This window comes from Crocodylus porosus, unplaced genomic scaffold (assembly GCF_001723895.1).
Source record: "Crocodylus porosus isolate Cpor-Errol unplaced genomic scaffold, CroPor_comp1, whole genome shotgun sequence".
NCBI classification, from domain to species: domain Eukaryota; kingdom Metazoa; phylum Chordata; order Crocodylia; family Crocodylidae; genus Crocodylus; species Crocodylus porosus.
In genome coordinates this window covers 26467352-26488242 of record NW_017728943.1, presented here as the reverse complement: position 1 = coordinate 26488242, position 20891 = coordinate 26467352, and the positions used below count along the sequence as shown (strand labels likewise).

General features: G+C 47.4%; 1 protein-coding gene across 4 annotated transcripts in view; it reads right to left on the bottom strand.

Annotated features, from left to right (window-relative positions):
- CUNH20orf196 (chromosome unknown C20orf196 homolog) overlaps positions 1-17413 on the bottom strand; it is an 85505-nt gene extending 68092 nt beyond the window's left edge. Inside the window, exons 1-3 of one of the 4 annotated variants that reach the window (XM_019549070.1) lie at positions 17304-17413; positions 12869-12989; positions 8342-8517 (exon numbers count right to left, since the gene is read on the bottom strand). In XM_019549070.1, coding sequence (XP_019404615.1) covers positions 8342-8507 — 166 coding nt within the window. In that variant the 5' untranslated portion in view covers positions 8508-8517; positions 12869-12989; positions 17304-17413. The remainder of the gene's footprint in view (positions 1-8341; positions 8518-12868; positions 12990-17303) is intronic. The other 3 variants (XM_019549071.1, XM_019549068.1, XM_019549069.1) reach the window with 3 other exon arrangements.
- Positions 17414-20891: the final 3478 nt, after the last annotated feature.

Below are 20891 nucleotides of genomic sequence, written 5' to 3'. Positions count from 1 at the left end.
ATAATAGTTACTAGGCAGATTTTCTACACAAGTTTCGTTCCTGCAATACTGACACTTTTTAGATAAGAGGTAAAATTTATAGCGTACAGGTATGGGGCCTACTGCCAGCAGAGCATAGTACCAGGCACTTGTTTAGACTAACAGTAAAACTGCAAGGCAACAAAAAGCGGTACCAGGCACTTGCTTTGGTTAACAGCACAGGCCTCAAGGTTACATAAATGTGAAAGTGCCACACGGCAGTTATACAAAAAAGAGAAAATAATATAAAATTTATGCTTTATACAAAGATAATATAAAACGGTTATATGCTAAATAATATAAAATAGTTACATTTTCTTGCTCTCTATGTATCTGTAGAAGGACTATTTGTTGTCTTTTAGTCTGGCTGCCAGCTTGATCTCCATGCCTGCCTCAGCCTTCCATGTCTCGTATCTGCAGGCCCTGACTACACGGGTGTATTCCTCTCAAGTTGCTGTATTCCTCCACTGTTTATATGTTTCTTTTTTTCTTTTTTTTTTTCCTTCTTTTTCAGCAGCTTGCTAACATCCCTGTCGAGCCAAACAGGCACTTCTTGGCTCCTTTCCAGCTTTCTGTCCACCTGGGGATGGCTTGTTTTTGAGCTTCAAGAATTGCCTCCTTAAGGAAGCACCACTGCTCCTGAACTCCCAAGTCATCCAGCTGCTGGTTACAGAGGGCCTTTCCAACTAGTCTTCTGAGTTTGCCAAAGTCTGCCTGTCCCAGGGGTACAAACATGTAGGTTGTGCAACGCCAGAGGAGAGACCCCAAAATCAAAGATTATTTACCCACTTCAGGACTCCAGACAAACAATGCCAAGGGGAAAAGCCCGCACAGTTAATCAGCTGTGCTTATATACAGCTGGAGCCGCTGGGTGACATTACAGATGACTGCCGGCGAGCAGAGATAAAAGCCGGCATCAACAGGAAGATAAAGCAGAGGCTATGAAGGCTCTTCGCGCTGGCAAGTAGAAGAAAGTCCCAAATTGGGAGGGAACGCCCCAGGCAGCAGTGGCTACAAAAAGCCTCCACACCTGTCACAGGCAGCACCGGCGTATGGGAGACTCCGTTCGGGGACAAGCAGTGGCAGCGCTGGAGGCAGCAGAAGCTCCACACACAAGGCCCTCACAGTGCCACATGGTAGGAGGGGAACTGACTAGGAGAGGAGCAGAGGGAGCTCTCACCTGAAGCAGAGTGTGGTGCAGTGTCGGGGGACACAGCCAGGCACAGGCTCTAGGGCAGGGAGAGAAAAAAATACTGTTCAGTCTGATCTCCCCTTTTTTTTTTTTTTTTTTTTTAAAATCTGCCTTCTTTTTCTTTGTGCCCTACCTTCTGTTCCTTCTTGCCTGTGCATAGTCCTTTGTTGTCTTTTACTTTGTTTTGTGTTGTTCTTATTTTGGACAGTAACCTTACACCATGAGGTCTGAGCAACAAAACAAATGACAGCCACGCACAAGAATCGACATTCAGTCAGCGTTGAGCGGAAGGGGAAGACCCACGGGGGGGTGAACATACAATGGACCTGCAGTCCACTGGTAAGGAAAGAATAAGACCCGATACCAGGAGGGCATGACAGGTAAGGACCATTGGGACCAGAGGGCAAGCCACACCAAGATCAGGTGGTCCGTTGGAATCTGGCATATGGAAGGGGTGTAGGGGAGGTGGAGCCCCACAAATATCTGTCAGGAGGAACAAATGACCTCAAGGGTCCTCCAATGGGAGACCCCACCACTGAAAGTTGTGGCTGGTGAGTTCTGGGGTACTCCCTGGGGTGACTGAGGCCCCTGCTGGAGGTTGCATGAAGCCTCCCCACACCTAATCATCAGGTGCCCGTGCCAAGGTGGCGCATGAGCAGATTTCTGAAGCAAGACAGACACACTACCTTCTTGAAATCCAGGGCTTCTGTTTTGCTGACTAATTTCCCAGTCTTACAGTGAATGGTGAACCTAACCAGGTCGTGATCACTATCTCCCAGAGTATCCTTAGGTTGCTTACAATGTCCTCTCCTTTGGCCAGCACTAAATCCAGAGTAGCCTTACCCCTAGTAGGCCCTTCTACTACCTGCGTCACAAACAGGTCACCTATTGTTGCCATCTTCCCAACAGATGTCAGGGTAGTTGAAGTCACCCATAACAATCATGTCTCTAGTGCTAGCTGCCTCAGTCAGTTCTCTGGAGAATACCTGATCACTCTCCTTCTTGGGAGGGAGGCCTGTAGTAGACTCCCACCATCACCTCTCCTTCTCCTGGTCCCCCTTGTATGCTGACTCAGAGGGTCTCAAGGGACCCTTCCCTGCTCCCAAACGTGACCTGCAGGGAGGGGTACCACTCTTTTACATACAGGGCCACACCTCCTCCCTTCTTCCCAACTCAATCCTTCCTACAGAGCCTACAGCCCTCAATATTCACTGCCTAGTCATGTGTGTCATTCCACCAAGTCTCCGTCAACCTAATCAAATCGAAATTCTCATCAGACAGAAGGATTGCCAGTTCCTCCTGTTTGTTCCCCATGCTTCTGGCATTTCCAAAGAGACACCCAAGTTCTCCCCTAGCCACCTCAGGCTTACTGTCATGCCACTTGTGACTCAAGATGTCAGTACATGTCTGATTGTCCATTGCTTGAATGCCTTCCCCTGAGTCCTTGTGGCTTCAAGTCCGGCAGTGAAACCTTCTCCCCAGCCCCCAAGACGTGCCTAGTTTAAAGCTCTCCTCAACAAGTCCATGACTCTCATAGCGAAGAACTTCTTCCCTTCCCTCTTCATATGAAACATGGAACTGGATTAGCATTTCCATGGGATTGCTGTTTTCATGATTATACTGGCTAGTGCAGTTTCCTCTACTGCTCTTACAAGACATTTCTCTCCCAGTAAAATAATATTTCCTCCTTATGTTATTGACAGTGACTATTTCTGACAAAGGCAGTATGCATACATAAATTCCAGCTGCCTGAAGGCAGAATGATATACCATTAATTCAATATCCACCCAGTGCATGCGACATCTGCCAGAAAAATACTACTTTAAAGCCAGGTACAGGCATTACAGTTTTACTGGTATAAGTGATCAGAAACTGGGCTATATCCATAACAGAATAGAAGTTCAGTGCACAGACTGGTTTAAAAATGGAGGAATTTGATTTAATATTTGCCCTCCCCCAACCAAGTGCAAATGTGTGGTGTTTGCTACTGATCTAAACTATGCCACTTAAAGAAAACCACCTAACTTAGATTGATTCTACCTCGGGCTTTCTGAGTGTCTATACCTAGCCTACCTATTTTCTTTGCACCACCGCTATGAAGGGTTTCATAGACATTAGAGCTGGAAGGGACCTTGCGAGATCATCGGGTCCAGCCCCAAAGAGACACTAATGCCTTCTATATGTGCTAAAACACTAGCACTGATGCAAGACAGGCCCCTGTGCCTGACGCACTGAAAATAACATTTAATAACATAATTATAAAATCTGTCATTCCTGTTGCCCAAAGAGGAACCAGTCTCCACACTTAAAATGCTAATATTAAACCAGGTTCCTCCATTTAGCACAAGCTATCATGAACCACTGCTCTTAGCTTCAATCTCTCAGAACTGAAGAAATTTTCACTATTGAATGAGAAGGGGAGTAGGTGGTGGTGGGTAGAGAAGAAAGGTAGGATTGTAACTCTATGATTTCCTGATAGGATTGTTTATCCAGGAAGGTCTGTGCTAAATGAGGCATTTGGCTTTCAGTGCAGTCTATTCTTCCTGTACCCATAGTAACTCAGGACCGAGGTAAGGTTAAGCCACTGAAACTGGAAAACAGAAGCCTCCTGCACAAACTAGCATGCTCATGAATTTGTTGCTGTTATACAGAGTAAGGTACATGGAGTAAAACTATTATTCATAGACACATGACAGAAAATTGTCTTCAAGTAGTTGTTTAGACCAGGCATGTCAAAGACATGCCCCACAGGCTAGATCTGGTCTGCCGAGCTCCATCATCCAGTCCACAGTGCTGCCCCTGGGTCTCAAGGTTACCCACATGCTGCATGCAGTGCACGCTGGGTCAGCCCGAAATGATAGCCCTGGAACACAAATCACATGTGGCACCTGCCCCAGTAGTTCTAGGACCCATGCCATATGTGACACCTGCTCTACGAGCTGGTTTGTTCCCATCTGCCTAGTGGATCCAGTGCCCACAGCTCCCGCTCCAGCATTGCATGCAGTGCACATCCCAGGGTGAGCACCACACATGGTGCCCACTCCAGCCAGTCCGGGATACTTGCTGCTGGTAACGGGTGGGCGCTGCATATGGTGCAGTTCCAGAATGGCCAGAATAGATGTTGCGGATGTTTGGTCTGGCATGTTAGGGGTGAGAGGGGAGGGCTATCCCTGTACCAGTCATCCAGCCCGTGGACCAGTCCCATACCACTCATCCAGTCCATGAGACCAGATAATTTTTTTTAGGCTGTCTTGTTTTCTTATGTGCTGCCCTTCACAATTTGGCTCCAAGAGAAGCATCTAGGTGTCCCTGTTACAGAAACAACAAGCAGCAGCAGCTTGAATCTGAACTTCCATTTTTTGCACAAGCAAAACTCCCAGCGCTATCCATTGGTGTTCTATGAGGATACAGGATTCAGCCCCTTATGTACTAATTTGCTACATAATGTAACAGAGATACACATTCCACATGTATATTATAGACAACTCATGGGATACAGCAGAATTTTTCATTAGCTTGAGGAAGCCTGTCCTTGTCTTTCCAGCTATCACAATGGGCTCGCTGGATAAAAGCTTGGTCAGCCTCAAAAAACAGTTCCTGGACTACAGAATAATCATAACCCATTTGTCAGCAATACAAGAGAGTCACACCTATGCTGACGAGGATGTGAGCAAACAACTCACCAATGCACCTGTTGCAGAAGATCCCAGCATTTTTAATACATATATAAAATATTACACAAAACCTATTGTTCAACATTGTTTAACTCACTTTAGCTGATTTTGCTGTCAGAGCAATTTCACCAAACTAGCAGGGAAAAGTATGCATTCAGAATACTCTTATTAGACTCAAGGAAATATATAAACATATTCTTACAAATGGGAAAACTCCTTAACATTACCAGAACATGAGGATTACAGGATATAAAACAGCTCATGGCTCAAAAAAAAATCATGTGTATCTATACGCCAAGAGGTTATGTGGCCTCCCCCAAAGCTCCTATTCTCAATGCCAGAAACAGAGCAAAGACTGATATCTTTAATCCATAGATTATGTTTCTTGAGACAATTCTGGATGCGTCATACTGGCAGCAAAGAAAACTACGCAGGCTTGATAATCAAACACTACCACATTTCATTTTGTTGAGCAAATCTCTATCTATATAAAACCCGAACACCTGGACAAGATCATTGACAAAAATGTCAACAATGTTGAAGGTGGTCCAGATAGTTTGTAATTTTTTTACACTGCTTTATGGCAATACAGCTTCCCTTAACCAGCAACTGTTTTTTTCTCTTTGAAATTAGATAACATATTGAGAAGAAGTATTAACCTGCTCTCAAACAAGTAAAGTTTTCCTGAACAATTAATAATCTCTTTTTGCTTATGTCTTTAACAATTCACCTTGGTGATATGTTTCACCTACCTTGATGATGTCTTCGGGGACTTAAGCAGAAGATGTCATTGCAAGGGTGACTAGTACAGGGGTCAGCAGCCTATGAAACATAGGCTGAATCCAGCCCGTAATATCACAGTGTCCAACCCACAGAGCCAGGAGACTTTGTTGGTCAGGGGCTTCACCCATGTTGCACCACAGCTGAGCAGTGTGGAGAGGCAGTGATGGCCACCAGGTCTCAGCACTGGCCCATTCCAGCCTGCTGTTAGAAATGTGCCTAAACTTTACCAAGACTGATACTTGTCTAAATAATGACTGGGCAAACTATCAGTGTCAGAGAACACAAGGAGGAAAAAGGACAGGAGTTAACACTTCCTCCAAATAGTTTAAATCCCCAAAGCCAATAAACACTTTACCTGGATTTCACCAGTTCTGCCTACAAAACTGAAGAAACACATCTATTTTCTTACCATTTGCAAAAGCAAACTTCTCCACCAGTTGATTTTAATCCATGACATTTAAACTTAATTGCTACATCCTTCTTAACCCTTGAAGAAGGATTTGATGCATTTCAGACTCAACATCACATGAAGGTGCTGAGATTGAAAACATCCAAATATCTCCCCTATCACCAAAATACGATACACTGAGTTACGTAGTCACTCTTGCAAATAGCAAATAGGAACAGCACAAGAACTGTACACACAGCAACGTGGGGCTGCTGCATCTGAGGACAAAAGCAGAGCACTTACCATCAGGGGTGGGCAATTATTTTGGGCAGAGGACCGCTTACCCAGTTTTGGCAAGCTGTCAAGGGCCACACATCTGTCCCTTGACAGATACCCTGCCCCCAGTCACCATCTTGGGACCAATGTCCCAATCAATGTCTTGGAATTAATGTCCCAGGGCCAGCACTAGTGGGGCCCAGAGCAAGCTGGCAGGGGTCTGTGGAGCCGGGTTGGGCTGCACCAGCAGGGAGAGGGGGAAGCTGGCCCAGCTCCATAAAGCCCCTGCCGCCCAGGATCCGTGTACTCCTGTCACCCTGCTCTGGACCCTGCCGGTGCAGGCCCTGTGCTCCTGCTGGCTGCCCACCCACTCACTCCCAGTGCTCCCCAGCCCCGTGGTACAGGCGGGAGGCAGTGTGCAGCCCCAACTCCCAGCTGCTTTCCTGCCAGTGAGCAGGTGCTGAGCATGGGGAAAAGCTGCCCCTTCCCCACCCCATGCCCAGAGCTCCCTGCTGCAGCTGCTCGTAACCTGCGCGGAGCCATTGTGAGCAGGCACAGGCAGCCCCACACAGGCTGTAAGTGGCTGCAGCACAGGGCACCAGACATGGGGCGAGGGAGGGGCTGCTTTTCCCCATGCTCCACACGAGATTATAACCCACCCCTGCAGCCAGCCTGGGCCCTGTGCTGGCTCCGGGCTTGCCCGTTGGGGCTGCGCCGCAATGGGAGAAGCTGCTCGGCATGGAGAAGAGTAGCACCCCCGCTTGCCACATGAGCCAGTGTTTGCTGCTGTTGCTTGCCCAGAGCTCACACCCCATGTGAAGCTGCCTGTGCCTGCTCATAATAGCCCTGCGCGGGCAGCGACTGGCTGCAGCAGGGAGCACCGACCACGGGGAGGGGGAGGGGGTGCTTTTCCCCATGCTCAGCTTTTCCTGGGGATCCTCCCCTACCATTCTCCCCCTTACCTGAGGTTCCCCTCGCGGGGCAGCCATGTGGTCCCAGGCCAGAAGCTCCTGCTGGGGCTTCCAGCTGGGAGGGCAGGGCCAGGCAGGGTCTGCTGTTGCAGGAGCCCGCCAGGGCTTCCCCTGGGTCCTACTGCCCCCGCATCCTGTCATTTTTGACTGGAACCAAGGGCAGATTAATATTAATTTTCTAAGTATTTTAGGGACCCTGCAGGCTGAATAGAATGGCCTCGCAGGCCAGATGCGGCCTGCAAGCCATACTTTGCCTGTCCCTGACTTGCATACTATAACTGGAAATATCTGAAAGTCACAAACAACTGAGCCCCTGCTATTTCCCCATGTAAAATGATTTCCCTATCACTACAAATTTCACCCTAACAAATGTTAGATCAGGAGTGGAGTGGGAGATAAATATAGACCATGTGATGTGATCTAAGACTTGGAGGAAAGGGAGGGTAGAGAAAAACCCAAAGAATTTGCTGTCTCTCAATCACTGGTATGATCAGACCCACAACAAGCTTATGACAACTAGCCATTCACAGTTGCTAAAAAAGATAAAGGAAATAAGCATCAGAACACTTGTCCTAAAGTATTTCAAAGACAATACTGAAGTTGTGTGGAAATAGAGAAAAGGATTTGCAAAATATTTCCATACTGGCTGTAATCATGCAAGGTAATATTTTTTGTTGACATCTGTGAGTGCATTATGATTGCTTCTGTGCCAGCCTCAATAATTCCCTTCTGCAAGAAGACACTAACATTAGAAAACAACATTCTCAAAACATGAGGATATGACAGTAACCTCTCAATTGCTCTCAAGTGTGTCATCCATTCACAGCACATGCTGTGCCACAGAGGTCCTTACTAAATACATTTGTCACAGAGGTCCTTACTGCAGCTCAGAAAACAGCATACAGTTCATACACAGAAACACTGACATCAAACTTCAGTATGTTGTTTGTGTCTTGTTCAAACAGCGTGATGCTTGAGTCGATCTTTACTGATTGATGGAAGAATACGTATAAAAAGAAACATTTAGTTTGGTGATTACCTGTGGATATTGATGATGCAAAAGTGTGCACAGAACTAAAAGGCTCATCACTGAACTCAGCACTGTGTTGCGGCAGAAAATTGTCAGCGAGGTCATACGCGGATGGTAGGTCCACTATGCTGTTTTCTTCTGACAGGTGATTTAATGATGTATCATCTCCTTCCATGGCTTCACTGCTGTGAAAAACACAAATCTTACTAAGTTCCAAATGCTTTTCTGTAGTGTAAACATCCAAACAAAAGCAAGTCCAGAAGATCTGATGGCCCAATGCTGTGTCACAGTCTTAGTGATCAAATAGAAATTATTTCAGCATTTAGTTATTGATTGATTTAAACAAGGACAAGTCTATGAAGAGAAAAGGGCAATAAGAAAAAAGAAGACTTCACATATCACAGCCAAGGGAATTACTTTGGAAGGCTCAACTTCAAGTCTGACATACTTAAAGGCTCCCTACAACATGCATTCAAACCAAATCCAGGATAGCACATAGGTCCATGTCAAACAATAAGCATATGAGTACTAGGATAAAACTACATCCATGGTTAAAATGAAGCCTATTCTTAGAGTCCTCTCTTTAGACTGAGGTCTCAAGTAATAGCTGTGTCAATGAACCCCCTCACTCTACTAGCACAGTTAAATGAAGCACTATTATGTTCACTAGTAGAAGGAAAAAACATTGTAAAAACTGATGCCCATGCAGGGCAGAGGATATTAACAACCCCAGGTTCACATCAAATCATTAGGAATGAACAAGAACAAAATGTTTCCTATGGGTTGCTGCATCTAATTCATAGAAATACAGAGCTACAAGGAGCTTCCTGGGCCATCAAGTCCAGTCCCCTGCATTCGCAAGCAGCCATTTACTGAAGGAATCTCCACAAATTACCACTTCCAAATGACCCAAAACTACAAGCCATTATATCTGTATTATCGACTTTTCAAGTAGGGCTGCCAGCTGTGCACCCTGTTCAGGAAGAGAGATCAGACAGCTCTGCTCCATCATGACTGGGCCTTTAGTTGACTCAGCAGGCACTGTCAATTGCTCCAGCCTTGGTAAGAGAGCAGGGCAGCTTCGCTCAGGCACAATTGGCCCTCAGATGGCAGGAATGCAGGAGGAACTGAAGTGGGGGAGGAAAGAGTAACCACAGCACTACACCTCCCTAGATGGGAAAGACTGAAGTGACAATCCTCATATCCAGGTGGTACCAACATTAGCTGACTTACAACTTGGAGATGAGCTATAATTAGACCCAAAAGACATTATCACAATGGAAAAAGCTATTCAGTAGATTCAGTAAAGTCCCAAGGAGTCTCCAGCATTCCCTGAAGACTAATTATTCCATCACAAGAAGCCTCAAATTACAGCTCTCGGTCTTGGACTAATGGGAACATACACAAACACCTTGGGGGCTCCATCACCTCTTCTTTATTCATTGCTGCTAAGAAGAATCAAGCACTTCTCTTTCTCCTTTTCATACCCCTGGAGCAGCAAACCTAATGGCAAAAGGCACTGGTGAACAGACACAGGGAATTTAGGAGACAGAAGAACCTGAGTAGTCCTAAAAGAGTGAAGAGCGATGCTTTTAAATGAAGGTTGAATCACCAATTACAATTAAAACTTAGGAGCTCTGATTTAATTTTCTCCTGTGTGGCCTTGGGAAAATGACTTATGGCATGTATATGCTGTGTAGTGCTTATGCAGATAAACCCAAGTCAGTTCTAAACAATACCCTTTGCAGCAAGGTAAATTAGCTAATGTGGAATTCCATGCTCCCACAGCTAGCCTTTTGCCAATATCTAAGCTAGTTTGTTTGCAGCTAGCTTGGATATCTTTGCACTGTGCTGAACTTTACAGTATAGATCAGTGCTTCTCAATTGGGTTGCAACAAGACTCTTTAAGGATTCTGTGACACCAGAGCCACTGCCACTACAGCCAAGTGAAAATGCCCCACACACAGGGTAACAACGCGTCCTAGTTTGGCTGGGATAGTCCCAGATTTCATAAGCTGTCCCCGTGTCCCAGCCGGTTGGTGAAAACTGAAACAAGAGTCCTAGGATCAGTGCCATAGGTGGACTTGTATTTTGGCATGTGCCCTCTCCACCCAAATCAGCAGTGCTGCTGCAGACAGAGGTAGGCTGGCAGAGGCATGAGGCACAGTAAGAGAATCATAATCATAGAATCACAGGGCTGGAAGGGACCCCGAAGAATCATCGGGTCCAGCAAGGAGGCAGAGTGGCATGGCATGCTAGGCAGGCAGACACCTGCATGTGCCTGGCCCGGCTCCTCCTGTACAGCAGCTAGAGGTAGGGGGCAAACTGGGCTGGGTTGGGCACTGTTCCAGTACACCCACTTTGCTCCCACACAGCAGCAGCAGTACCTGCCTGGTGCACCATGCCGCTCTGCCTTCACTTGAAACACCGTGTTCCAGATTTCCTCAAAAATCATATGGTCACCATACCCATGCACCTCCATTTCTAGCAGCTGCTACAGAACCAGGCACTCCTGCCTGCATTAGATTTATCAGAGAAACTCAATACAAACAGAAGTACTCCCCCCCCCGCTTCCTGGTCCAGCTCTGCACACACCTTCTGGACCCCTCTCCTCTAGCTGTAGGTTTACTGTGGATCTGGAATGAGTTCCCTGTACCCATGCACTAAATGAGGTGTCAGCCTTGTCCTGCAGTGGTGATCAGACTTTTTTGCTCGCATACTGGGAACTGTCAAAGGCAGTTGCTATGTCCAGATGCTGGGCTGCCCCCTATTTGTGGTTTGGGATGCTTCCTTTGAAGTGGTATCAGCTTCTCCATCTCATTTCAGATCTCAGGGCTGTTGTTGTCAATTCTTTTTAGTTTCCCCATTCTTTTATTGTATCTGTGACAACAAATGGACCTAGGATAAGGTTCTAAACATGCTGTGAAAGTGTATGATGCTCAAACACATGATGTATCAGGCACAAATAAAAAGCTGCATCCAGGCTCCTGTACCACTGCTGCCACCAGTTCGCACCATCCCACACAAGGTACACGCTGGGCTGGAGCTGGATAAAGTTCTGACAGGAGAGGGCACTCCTGCCTGCATTGGGTGTATTAGATAAAGTAGGTAAACTGAGGCAATACAACAGTGGTCTTTAACTGTGGGGTCACAGATTCAAAGAAGTTGTGGAGGGGTACCTTGAGTCTAAAAAGGTTGAGAAACACTGATGTGGACATATCCTTAAGCTTTCTGTATTTCTGTACCTAGCTTCTAAAATGGAAATAAAATAACATTTCCTTTCTCCTTCACTTTGTCTGTAATCCAGAGCACTGGCCTGGAACACACAAGACCTAGGTTTACGTCTTTGCTCTACCACAGACGTCCTATGTGACCCAGCACATGTCACTTAGGGCCAAATTTTATTCTACCTATTAGACATGTAAGTAGACTTAGGTGCCTAAATATGATTCTATTCCACCCTGCTTGAGTCCCTGAAAAACAGTTAATGCAAAAGGTGGGTAGGTCCTCCTCTTCCTAACTGCTTTTCAGACTCAATTTTAAATGCAAGATCATTGTGTTATAAAAACAAATGGATTTTCAAGACTTGAATAGGATGGACTAGAATTGTACTTAGATACCTAACAGGTGGAAGAGAATCTCTTTCTTAGTCCCTCTGTGACTCATTTCCCTTCTATTCAGAATGAAAAAAGAAGTACTTCCACACCTCATAGGGATACTTTGAGGATAAATTCATCAAAAACTATGAGAAACAAGAGCAAGAAAGGCCAGTTAAGTAACTTAGATGTACGTCTTTCTGGAAGAAAATCCATCCAATACCTGTACCTTTCACACAGAACAAACATTGAATCAAGCTTTGCAGAATGCTGCTGAACCTGTCCTTCTGTTACACCTGCTAATGAACTGAGTGATGATATTGGCTCTAACAGTGTAGCAGATCAGTTTCCTTGCCCCAATGAGACAGGCAGGCAAGGTCACTTCACACACATTTTTTTTTCCATTAAACAAAGTGTGAAAGCAGTAAGTATTAAAAGATGTTTTCTCCTTCACTGCTTTTTCCTCAAGATACTAGTTTGTTAGGATAGTAAAGACAAGGGAAAAAGCTTCCTTTAAATATCAGCATCCTCCTTCCGCACTGCTTGTGTTACATATATCTATTATGTTTACAATGCTAATATTTGTATTTCTATCCTGCTAAAAAGCCACTTTTAGGCCTCAGTTGTCCTTAGGTCTGGGCCCATGTTAGAGCTCCACTCAATCAGATAGACTACTTGCAGGACAAAGTTAAGTATGTTAAATAAGTTTTTTGTGGAATCAAGGCCTCCATTTGGGGTTCTGACTTTGAAAGTCCTTGGCCCTAATTTTTGGAACTGCTGAGCACCCATAGTTTCATTTGAAGTCAGCACTTCCAGATACTCAGGACCTTTAAAAATTAGGCCTAAGGTATTTCAAGACGCATAAGCCAAAACCTAAGAATCTGGGCCTTCAGCTTTCTCAAGTGTACAGAAAGGATGCACTATTTCATTGGCACTGTACCTGTGAAGAGATCACCAACCATGCCCTGGGGAAGTGTCCAGAGGCAAACTGGTCATCAACGTTTGTGGTCAACCTTTGTCATACAGTCTTCCCTTCTGAGAAATCTGTACGTTTCATCTTGCTGGAATGAAATAAACAGGCTGATTAGATATTCTGCATCAGCTGACCATGCTACCAAATCAGTATGACCTTTCAAACTAGGTATGTTACTTCAAGTAAACAGTTGACACATACGTCACTGTTTATCAAGCATGGGATAGGGGAGGTTCTTTTTTAGGAAACAGAAGTAGCACATTATTACACAGTGTCCTTGAATCTTTTTTACAGTGATGAAGGCCTCATGGATAAGATGGCATGCTTTCCTGTAAAAGCTCTTATCTGCATTACTAACTGCAAAGTGTGCTCTCATTTATTCCAAAATGTTGAAGCAGATGCAATCCTTTCCTAGCTCTACATGCTCTTGTGAAACAACCTACACCCTTGTGAGAATATGGCTTTCCCATACGATACCTACTTAATTATGGTCTGATGCAGCCATGTTAAAACTAACAGGGTGTAATAACAGCTGTCCATGCTGAGGCAAAACTTTTCCAGGAAATATATTCTAGGGAGACAGTATTAAAGTCACTGTGTTATTTTAGGCAAGTCACTAGTAATCATTTTCAGAACTGACCACTTACTTACTGTGTCTCAGGTTTTGGCATATGCAGCTTGAAATACCATAGGTCTCATTTTTAAAGGTCCTGAGCATCTGGAGGTGCTGATTTCAAATGAAACTATGGGCACTTGGGAATTCCAAAAATCAGGGCCAAGGACTTTTAAAGTCAGGACCCCAAAACAGATAATCCAAACATGCTTTTGAAAATTCTGGCCTTCACTTCTTTGAGATTCAAACTTCTTCTAAAAAAAGGGGGAACAAAAGGCCTGGCCCGTTTTTGCAAAGCCCCTTCAGATCTTCCAATGTGAGATGCTATGCAAGACATATATTATTATTCACCTGGGGATGCAGACCAATTGGAGATGAAACTTTTTTAACCTAAGACCACCCCAGGTACGATGAAACACTGACTAAAACAAATTCTCCATCTATTGTTGCTACGCATAATTTGCAAACACCCCAAAAAACATGAAAAGCAAACAAAAACAGCCTTTTCAGGCAGGACTGATGATGTTGAATTGCTCGGCTTGAAATGCTGTTTAGGAGTCAGATGGTTGAACACATGCTTCATCTCCTATAAGTATGGACCTACTGAATTCATGGCAAATATGGGGTGTGCTGCAGCTCCTTTAATTTTCCAGGTTCCCCCGTGTGTCCCTCCACCCTCACTGGCGGAGGAGCCACACTTGCAGTTCACTTTTTGATCAGTGGGAAGGCAAGAGCAGCAATTTTAAATATAGCACTGTTTTTGCCTCCCACTGACGATTGGCTAAGGGGCCCCAGCAGGAGGGGAGGCAAAAAACATGTCATGCTTAAAAACTGTGGTTTTCACTTCCCTGCTGATCAGGAAGAAGTGGTGGAGCCCCTCTGCCAATCAACGGCAGGGTAGAGGGGCAGGTGGGAGAACATGAAAGATTAGAGAACCTGCCATGCACCCCACTTCTGCTGTGAATTTGGTAGATCCCTACCTATAAGGCACATCAAGCTGGTGATCTAAATACTGGCCCGTACCCCTTCCACATGTTTAAATACTCCACATCACAAGCAAGATGGTGGTGATGATGATGATTTATATGATTCAAAGAGGAGGAAGGGTGATATGCTTTCAGCAACTGGCAGGGCACTGGAGAGGAATGAAAGACAGCTGATTGCAAAAAGGTTTTGAGGTGGGGGAGATTAGACATGAATGATGAAGTACAACACAGTAATTTCACCTTGGGGATGGGCAGGAAGGGGTAGATAGCACAACCATTAAAGAGGAAAAAGCCCCATGACTTGAAAACAGAGTAGTTGGAAAGGGAGGAAGAGTTGAAGTTACCAATCACAATACAGGGTTGAGGCAGAGAAAAGAGTTTGGAAAAGATTCTGGACTTGTTTTCCAGTAGGTCAAGTTTGAGATGTTGGTAAACCACCCACAATGAAACAGTAAGCCACACAACACTGAACCAGAGGAGAACTCAATGGTTAATTTGAGACTCATTAGAATGAAAGCAGTTAAAAGCAAGTGGATGAAGTTATCTAAGAACAGTGAAATAGATACCCACAGAAAATTCCACCAAAGAAGAATGCTTTAGCACATTTTTAGGATGGGAATAGGAAAGTTAACATGGAAATTCTTGAAAAATAGTAATGCTTCATGGGAGCCAAGAGTGGAAACAGAGACACACAAATATAAGTTACACAAATGACACCTCAAACTCTATTGTTTGCATCTGGATCTTTCTTTCAAAATACTCCCCTTTTATGATTCTACCTTGCTCCTCTTAAATTGATTTAAAAAAACAAAACAGAACTCTATGTCACATTTCATACAGACATTACCAATCAGCATGCAAACAGCAACAAGTTAAATCCAAAAGACAGGCATAAAGATTTTAAGCATGCAATGTCATATTATGGGTAGGAACATTGGCATTTGATGCACTGTTTTTATACACCAGAATATCCACAAGACACAGTACTGTATGTAAAACTGTGCTTGGTGCAATAATACTATGCAAAGCTCAAGTAGTTAATATAACAACCAATTATAAACCCCATTGCACTTCCTCAGCACAACTCCCCGCTCTGTTACCCTTGCTCAGCACACAATTACTATCATATCAACCCTGGCACACGTCAGAACATGTCAAACCACACATAGCAGAACATGGCACACAAGGCCATTTTCCTCAGCCTGCCATAGCCCGGGCTGCTCACAGCAGGCGGTCAGGAGGCTCCATGGCTGCCCAGAGCCTGGGCCAGCTGTGGCAGTCAGCTGGGAGGCTGCAAACAGCTACACTGGGATCCAGAACCCTGGCACACAGCAGGGAAGGGGCTGCAGCAGCGTAACCCCAGCTCTGCCACCACCATCTGCCTGGAGGCACACACACACACCCACTGCCAGCAATGAGGATTAGGTCCCTCATGGCTCTCCCACCATCTGGCCCTGGCATGCCAAGTCAAGGCACGGGTTAAGACTCAGATGTTTTTGGCACTCCAGCCAAAAACACTACTGACCCCTGGACTAGAGAATATTTTTCTGCCTCTGGACTCTTCTACCCAAGAGGTTTTACTTTCCCAGCTGTGCACACACCCATGAGGTACATCACATCCACACAGCACCAACATTTCTCCCTGCCTCTCCACAGCACATGCGCTAGAAGGAAATATTCTGTAAATGTCATGCTTGTGTTAGCCTCTGCAATTATTACTTATTAAATCTAGTCCAAAAATGTACACTTTTTTTTTGTAAATTTTGTGCAGAAATGTCCCTTTTTGGTGGTGTTGGGGGGGGGGAATTGGAATGCAAGGCCCAGATCTGCCTTTTATCCTTCTTCCAGCACCGCGGGACAACCAGCAGCTTTATTTTAATGGATGATTTCACCATTATGTTCTTTTAATGTTAAGTTCTCAAATGTTCGCAACAAAAGCATAACAGAGGAGAGTGAAAGTCAACGCTGGACATCAAAGGGGAGCAAAACATCCACAAGTCAAACAGAGCATTCAAAGCCCCTTCAGCTTTGTATAAAGCAGCACTCACCCTTGGATCCAGACTCACACCGGTACTTAAAAACCTGCTGGAGGGAGTGGGGAGAGCAGCAAGAGAAGGATAAATCACAGAAATCATAAAAAATGAAGGTTGGAAAGGACCCCAGGAAGGCAGCTAGTCAAGCCCCAGGCCTCCTTCCCTGAACACTCAGGAGTCCTGAGACTCTTGCAGCTACCCATCCCCCGCCATCCCCCTTGAAGGATGTGGTGCAGGGGGTCTCATCCCTAAGGTGACTGTGTGCCAAGGGTCAGGCAGGAAGGTTTTGTTGAGGACAAGGGCACAGGGGTGGTCTGCTCTCCCCAGTCCACAGCACCTGCCTCCTTTTTGAGCAGGGCAGTGTGGGGGAAGCACGTAGGACCAGGTAAAGGAGCAACGCTAACAGGTAAGACTGTGGGTGAAGGGAAAAGTCCCATCACATGGCCCGTACCCCCGTAGTCTACACTGCCAACCCCTCCCTGCCACGTGGAGCCCACATACCCGGTGTCAGTCTCATCTCCCAGCAGCCCCTCCCAAGTAGATTCATTATAGGGTGTGTTGCCGCTCTCCGACGACCCGGCTCACTCCCTAGGATCTTCCACTGCTAGGCGCACATTAACACGCCCCCTCCCCCCCAACGCATGCACTTATATCCTCGCCCCAAAGCTCCCCCACGTGACCTGCTCCCTCCCCCCCCCCCGAGACTCCAGTGACATCACTGTGCTGCTAGATGACATCAAAGGCAGCTCCCCCCACTTGACGCTACTCACAAGAGGAGAGCGGCGGGGACTCCCGAGTGAGTCACGGGCCGGGCAGACGCCATCTTTGTCAAGGGCAAGCCAGTCAAGCGAGAACCACCTAGGGGGGCGGAGTAGGACATCTCTGCTAAGGGTGGGAGTGGCGCCGGGGGCCGCCATCTTTGTTGTGGGCACGGGCTGCGCGCGCTGCGAAGCAATCGGCCGCCCCCAGGACTAGGTGGCTGACGTGTAAGCAAGCAGGACGGCCGCGCACGCTCACACACACACTGGCGCGGATGTCCATACGCAGACGCACACTCCCAGGCAGAGTCTCCCATCGTCGCACGCGTATCCAGTCGCACGCACGCTCTCACTTCCCGCCTGCCTGCTCACAGCCCTGCTCCTGCAGGGAGGGCCCCTCTGTGCTGTTGCAGTCTGTCCCGGCCACTGAAATCAACTCTGAGCTCTCCACGGAAGTAAATATATTTTGCATGTGCCTGCATCCATATGGCAGGCAAGGGTCTTTGGGTCAGTCTGATCTTTTACTAGACCAACTCAAACAGTTGGAAAAAAACTTTGCAAGCTTGCAAGTATAAAGACCCTTCATCTGGCTGAAGAAGCATCTGTGGTTGGTCTGTGCTCTTTCTGGATGCTTCAGCTGGACAAAGGGTATTTATACCCACAAGTTTGCAAAGAAGAATTTTTCCAGCTATTTGAGTTGGTTGAATAAAAGATTCCCGATTGACCCAAAAAACCTTGTCTGTGTGTGTCCTTAGACCAGGGGCTGGCAATTATTTCAGGCGGAGGGCGGCTTACCCAGTTGTGGCAAGCCGTCCAGGGCTGCACTGGTAGCCCTGCCCCTTGACAAGTGCCCCAGCCTCTGGTCACCATCTTGGGACCAATGTCTTGGAACCAATGTCCCAGGGCCAGCACCGGTGGGGCCCAGAGCAGGCTGGCAGAGGTCTGTGGAGCCGGGCTGGGCTGCACCACCAGGGAGAGGGGGGAGCTGGCTCAGCTCCATAGGGCCCCTGCTGGCCAGGACCCCTGTACTCCAGCTGCCCTGCTCTGGGGCTCACTGGCGCTGGCCCTGAGACACCCATGCAGATCCTGTGCTCCTGCACCCGCTCATTCCCAGTGCCCCCCAGCACAGGTGAGGGCCAGCGCACAGCCCCAATCCCCTGCTCCCCAGCAGGGAAGGAGCTGGTGTGGAGCGTGGCGAAAATGGCCCCTCACCCGCCCCATGGCCTGTGTTCCCTGCTGCAGCCGCTTACAGCCTGCGTGGGGCTGTCCTGAGCCACTTCCTGCCACCCGCGCTCAGCACCAGCTTGTAACCTGCCCCTGCTGCCAGCCCCGAACCAGCTCCGGGCTTACCTGTTGGGGCTGCACCATGGCGGCAGCAGCTGTGGCCCCCTACACTTGCCGTGCTGGGCAGCGTTTGCTGCTTCTGCCTGCCTGGAGCTCGCACCGCGGTAGGCTGCAGTGAGGCTGCCACTGCCATCTCTGTGCTGCCCAGCACACAAACTCTGGGAGGGGAACAGGAACAAACACTGCCCGGCACAGCAAGCAGGAGGGCCACTTTCTTCTGCCCCGCTCAGCTGCTGCCACTGCTGCGCAACCCCGACAGGTGAGCCCACAACAGGCGCTGGGTCGGGTTACAAGCTGGTGCTGAGTGTGGGGGAAAAACGGCCCCTTGCCCACCCCATGGCTGCCATCCTGCGATGCAGCCACTTGCAGCCCATGTGGAGCTGCCTGTGCCTGCTCAGGAAAGCCCCACGTGGGCTGCAAGCGGCTGCAGCAGGGAGCATGACAGGCTGTGTTCAACTTTGCCAGCTAAGGGAGTAAGTCCCAAGGTCACATTGTAGAAAGCTATCACAGAGCCAGACCTTATGGGATACAGAGGCTGTCTGAGGACAGGGAATGGGCTAGAAGCCAGTTGGCTCCTGGCAGAGACACTGCCATTAGCATCCAGGCAAACAGCTGGTCAGAAAAATGGAAACCAGCCTGCTGGAGGAGAGCCCTACCAGAAAAGCTTGGCTTAGCCCCCGCCCCCTGGCTAGGGGAAAGTAAATAAGCTTGTCAGGTGCCTGCAAGCCAGGCAAATAGTGTAGCATTTACGTTTGGAGAAAATCCAAGTCAAGTCCTGAAAAAGAAGGACGGAAATCCTGCAGCTGCTGTGCTTTCCCAGTTGCAGTGTCCAGGGAGCTAGTCCATGCCTGTGAGTTCATAGGGAAGGTAACCACTAGGAAAGTCCTTAAGGACCAGCATTTTGGCAGACCTGGTAATAGTAACCATGGCTTTTCTATAGCGCTTGTGCTGTCCTGGTTTTTTTTCTATAGCCTCTTGTATAGGGATGCGCTTAGATTTATAAGCACCTCCTCTCCACCCCTGCAACATAGGCAGCTCTAACTTCCTTCATGTCACAGTTCACCAGGTCAGCCTGCCTAGTAAGTAGAGCCAGGCACAGAGCTGGGGATTACGGGGTTATGGTCAGAAACTAGGAGCCTAGTTACCAAGTCCAAAGGATAACCCACAGGGCGAAGTCCAAGAGTAAGTCCAAGCGGGGTTCAGAAATCAAGAAACAGACCTACAAGAAGAATCCAAAGGTCAAAATCCAGAAGCAAGCCAAAGACCAGGTCAGGAACCAGGGATGCCAGAGATGTTGCTGGAACAAGAGCTTCTCAGAGATTGCTACACAACAGACTGGTCTTCAAAGCTCAAGTGCTAGAGGAGTTCCTTGAATGCAGCTCCAGAGCCAGAGGGAAGGGGCTGGGTATCAGCTGGCCTTAATATACTAAGTCAGTAACTAAGTCAGTGCACTGAGGGCAGGAGTTTGTCTGAGCCTTACAAAGCTGATCTAGGCTGGAATGCAGGAGCCTTACACTCCCCAGCTGATTGAATCCATACACTGTTGTATAGCTACTGCCCCTTACTTGTCTGCTGTTTTCCCACCCAGTCTGGAAGTAGCAACATCTTTATCCCCCTCTGACTTCTGAGGCTCCTTCACTATGCCTGGATCAGAAGACAGAGTTCCAAACCATTGATTTCTTCATGGAAGGTGAGTTTGTTGGTCAGGTAGGGAATTCCAGATCTGCTCCTTACCTGAAAGAAGGCTACAGCTCTGCTAATATATGCTAGAAGTGGATTGTTAAATTGCTTAAACACTTATTTTGTAGTAAGCACCTAGAAAAGCCAACCATGTTCCAGGTACTACATATGGAAAATTACATTTTCTGTCCTGTACCTAGAGGAGGGGTTCTCAACTTTTTGGAGTCAAGACCAAGGTTCCCTCTAAGGTGTGCATGTGCGTGGTCATGCACAAGTAAAAGGCTGGCCACTCTCAAACTTTTTTAGGCTGTGCCCCCACTGGGATTGGAGCTGGGCTGAGGTGTAGGACACAGAAGGTAAGCTCCTCCCTGAGGCGCAGGTGGGAGTTTGTCGCTGGCTCCAGGGAAGAGCTCCGTTCCCCCGCTTTGCCTCGGGGAGCGAGGAAGCACGTGACGTCAGTCGAGGGAGTGGAGCAGTTTCCCAGAGCCAGCGGAGCCTGCACCAGCCCCAGTCTCCATCCCTGCTTTGCCTCACCTCAAGGAGGAGCCTGCCCCAAGTGAGGCTCTGCCGGCTCCG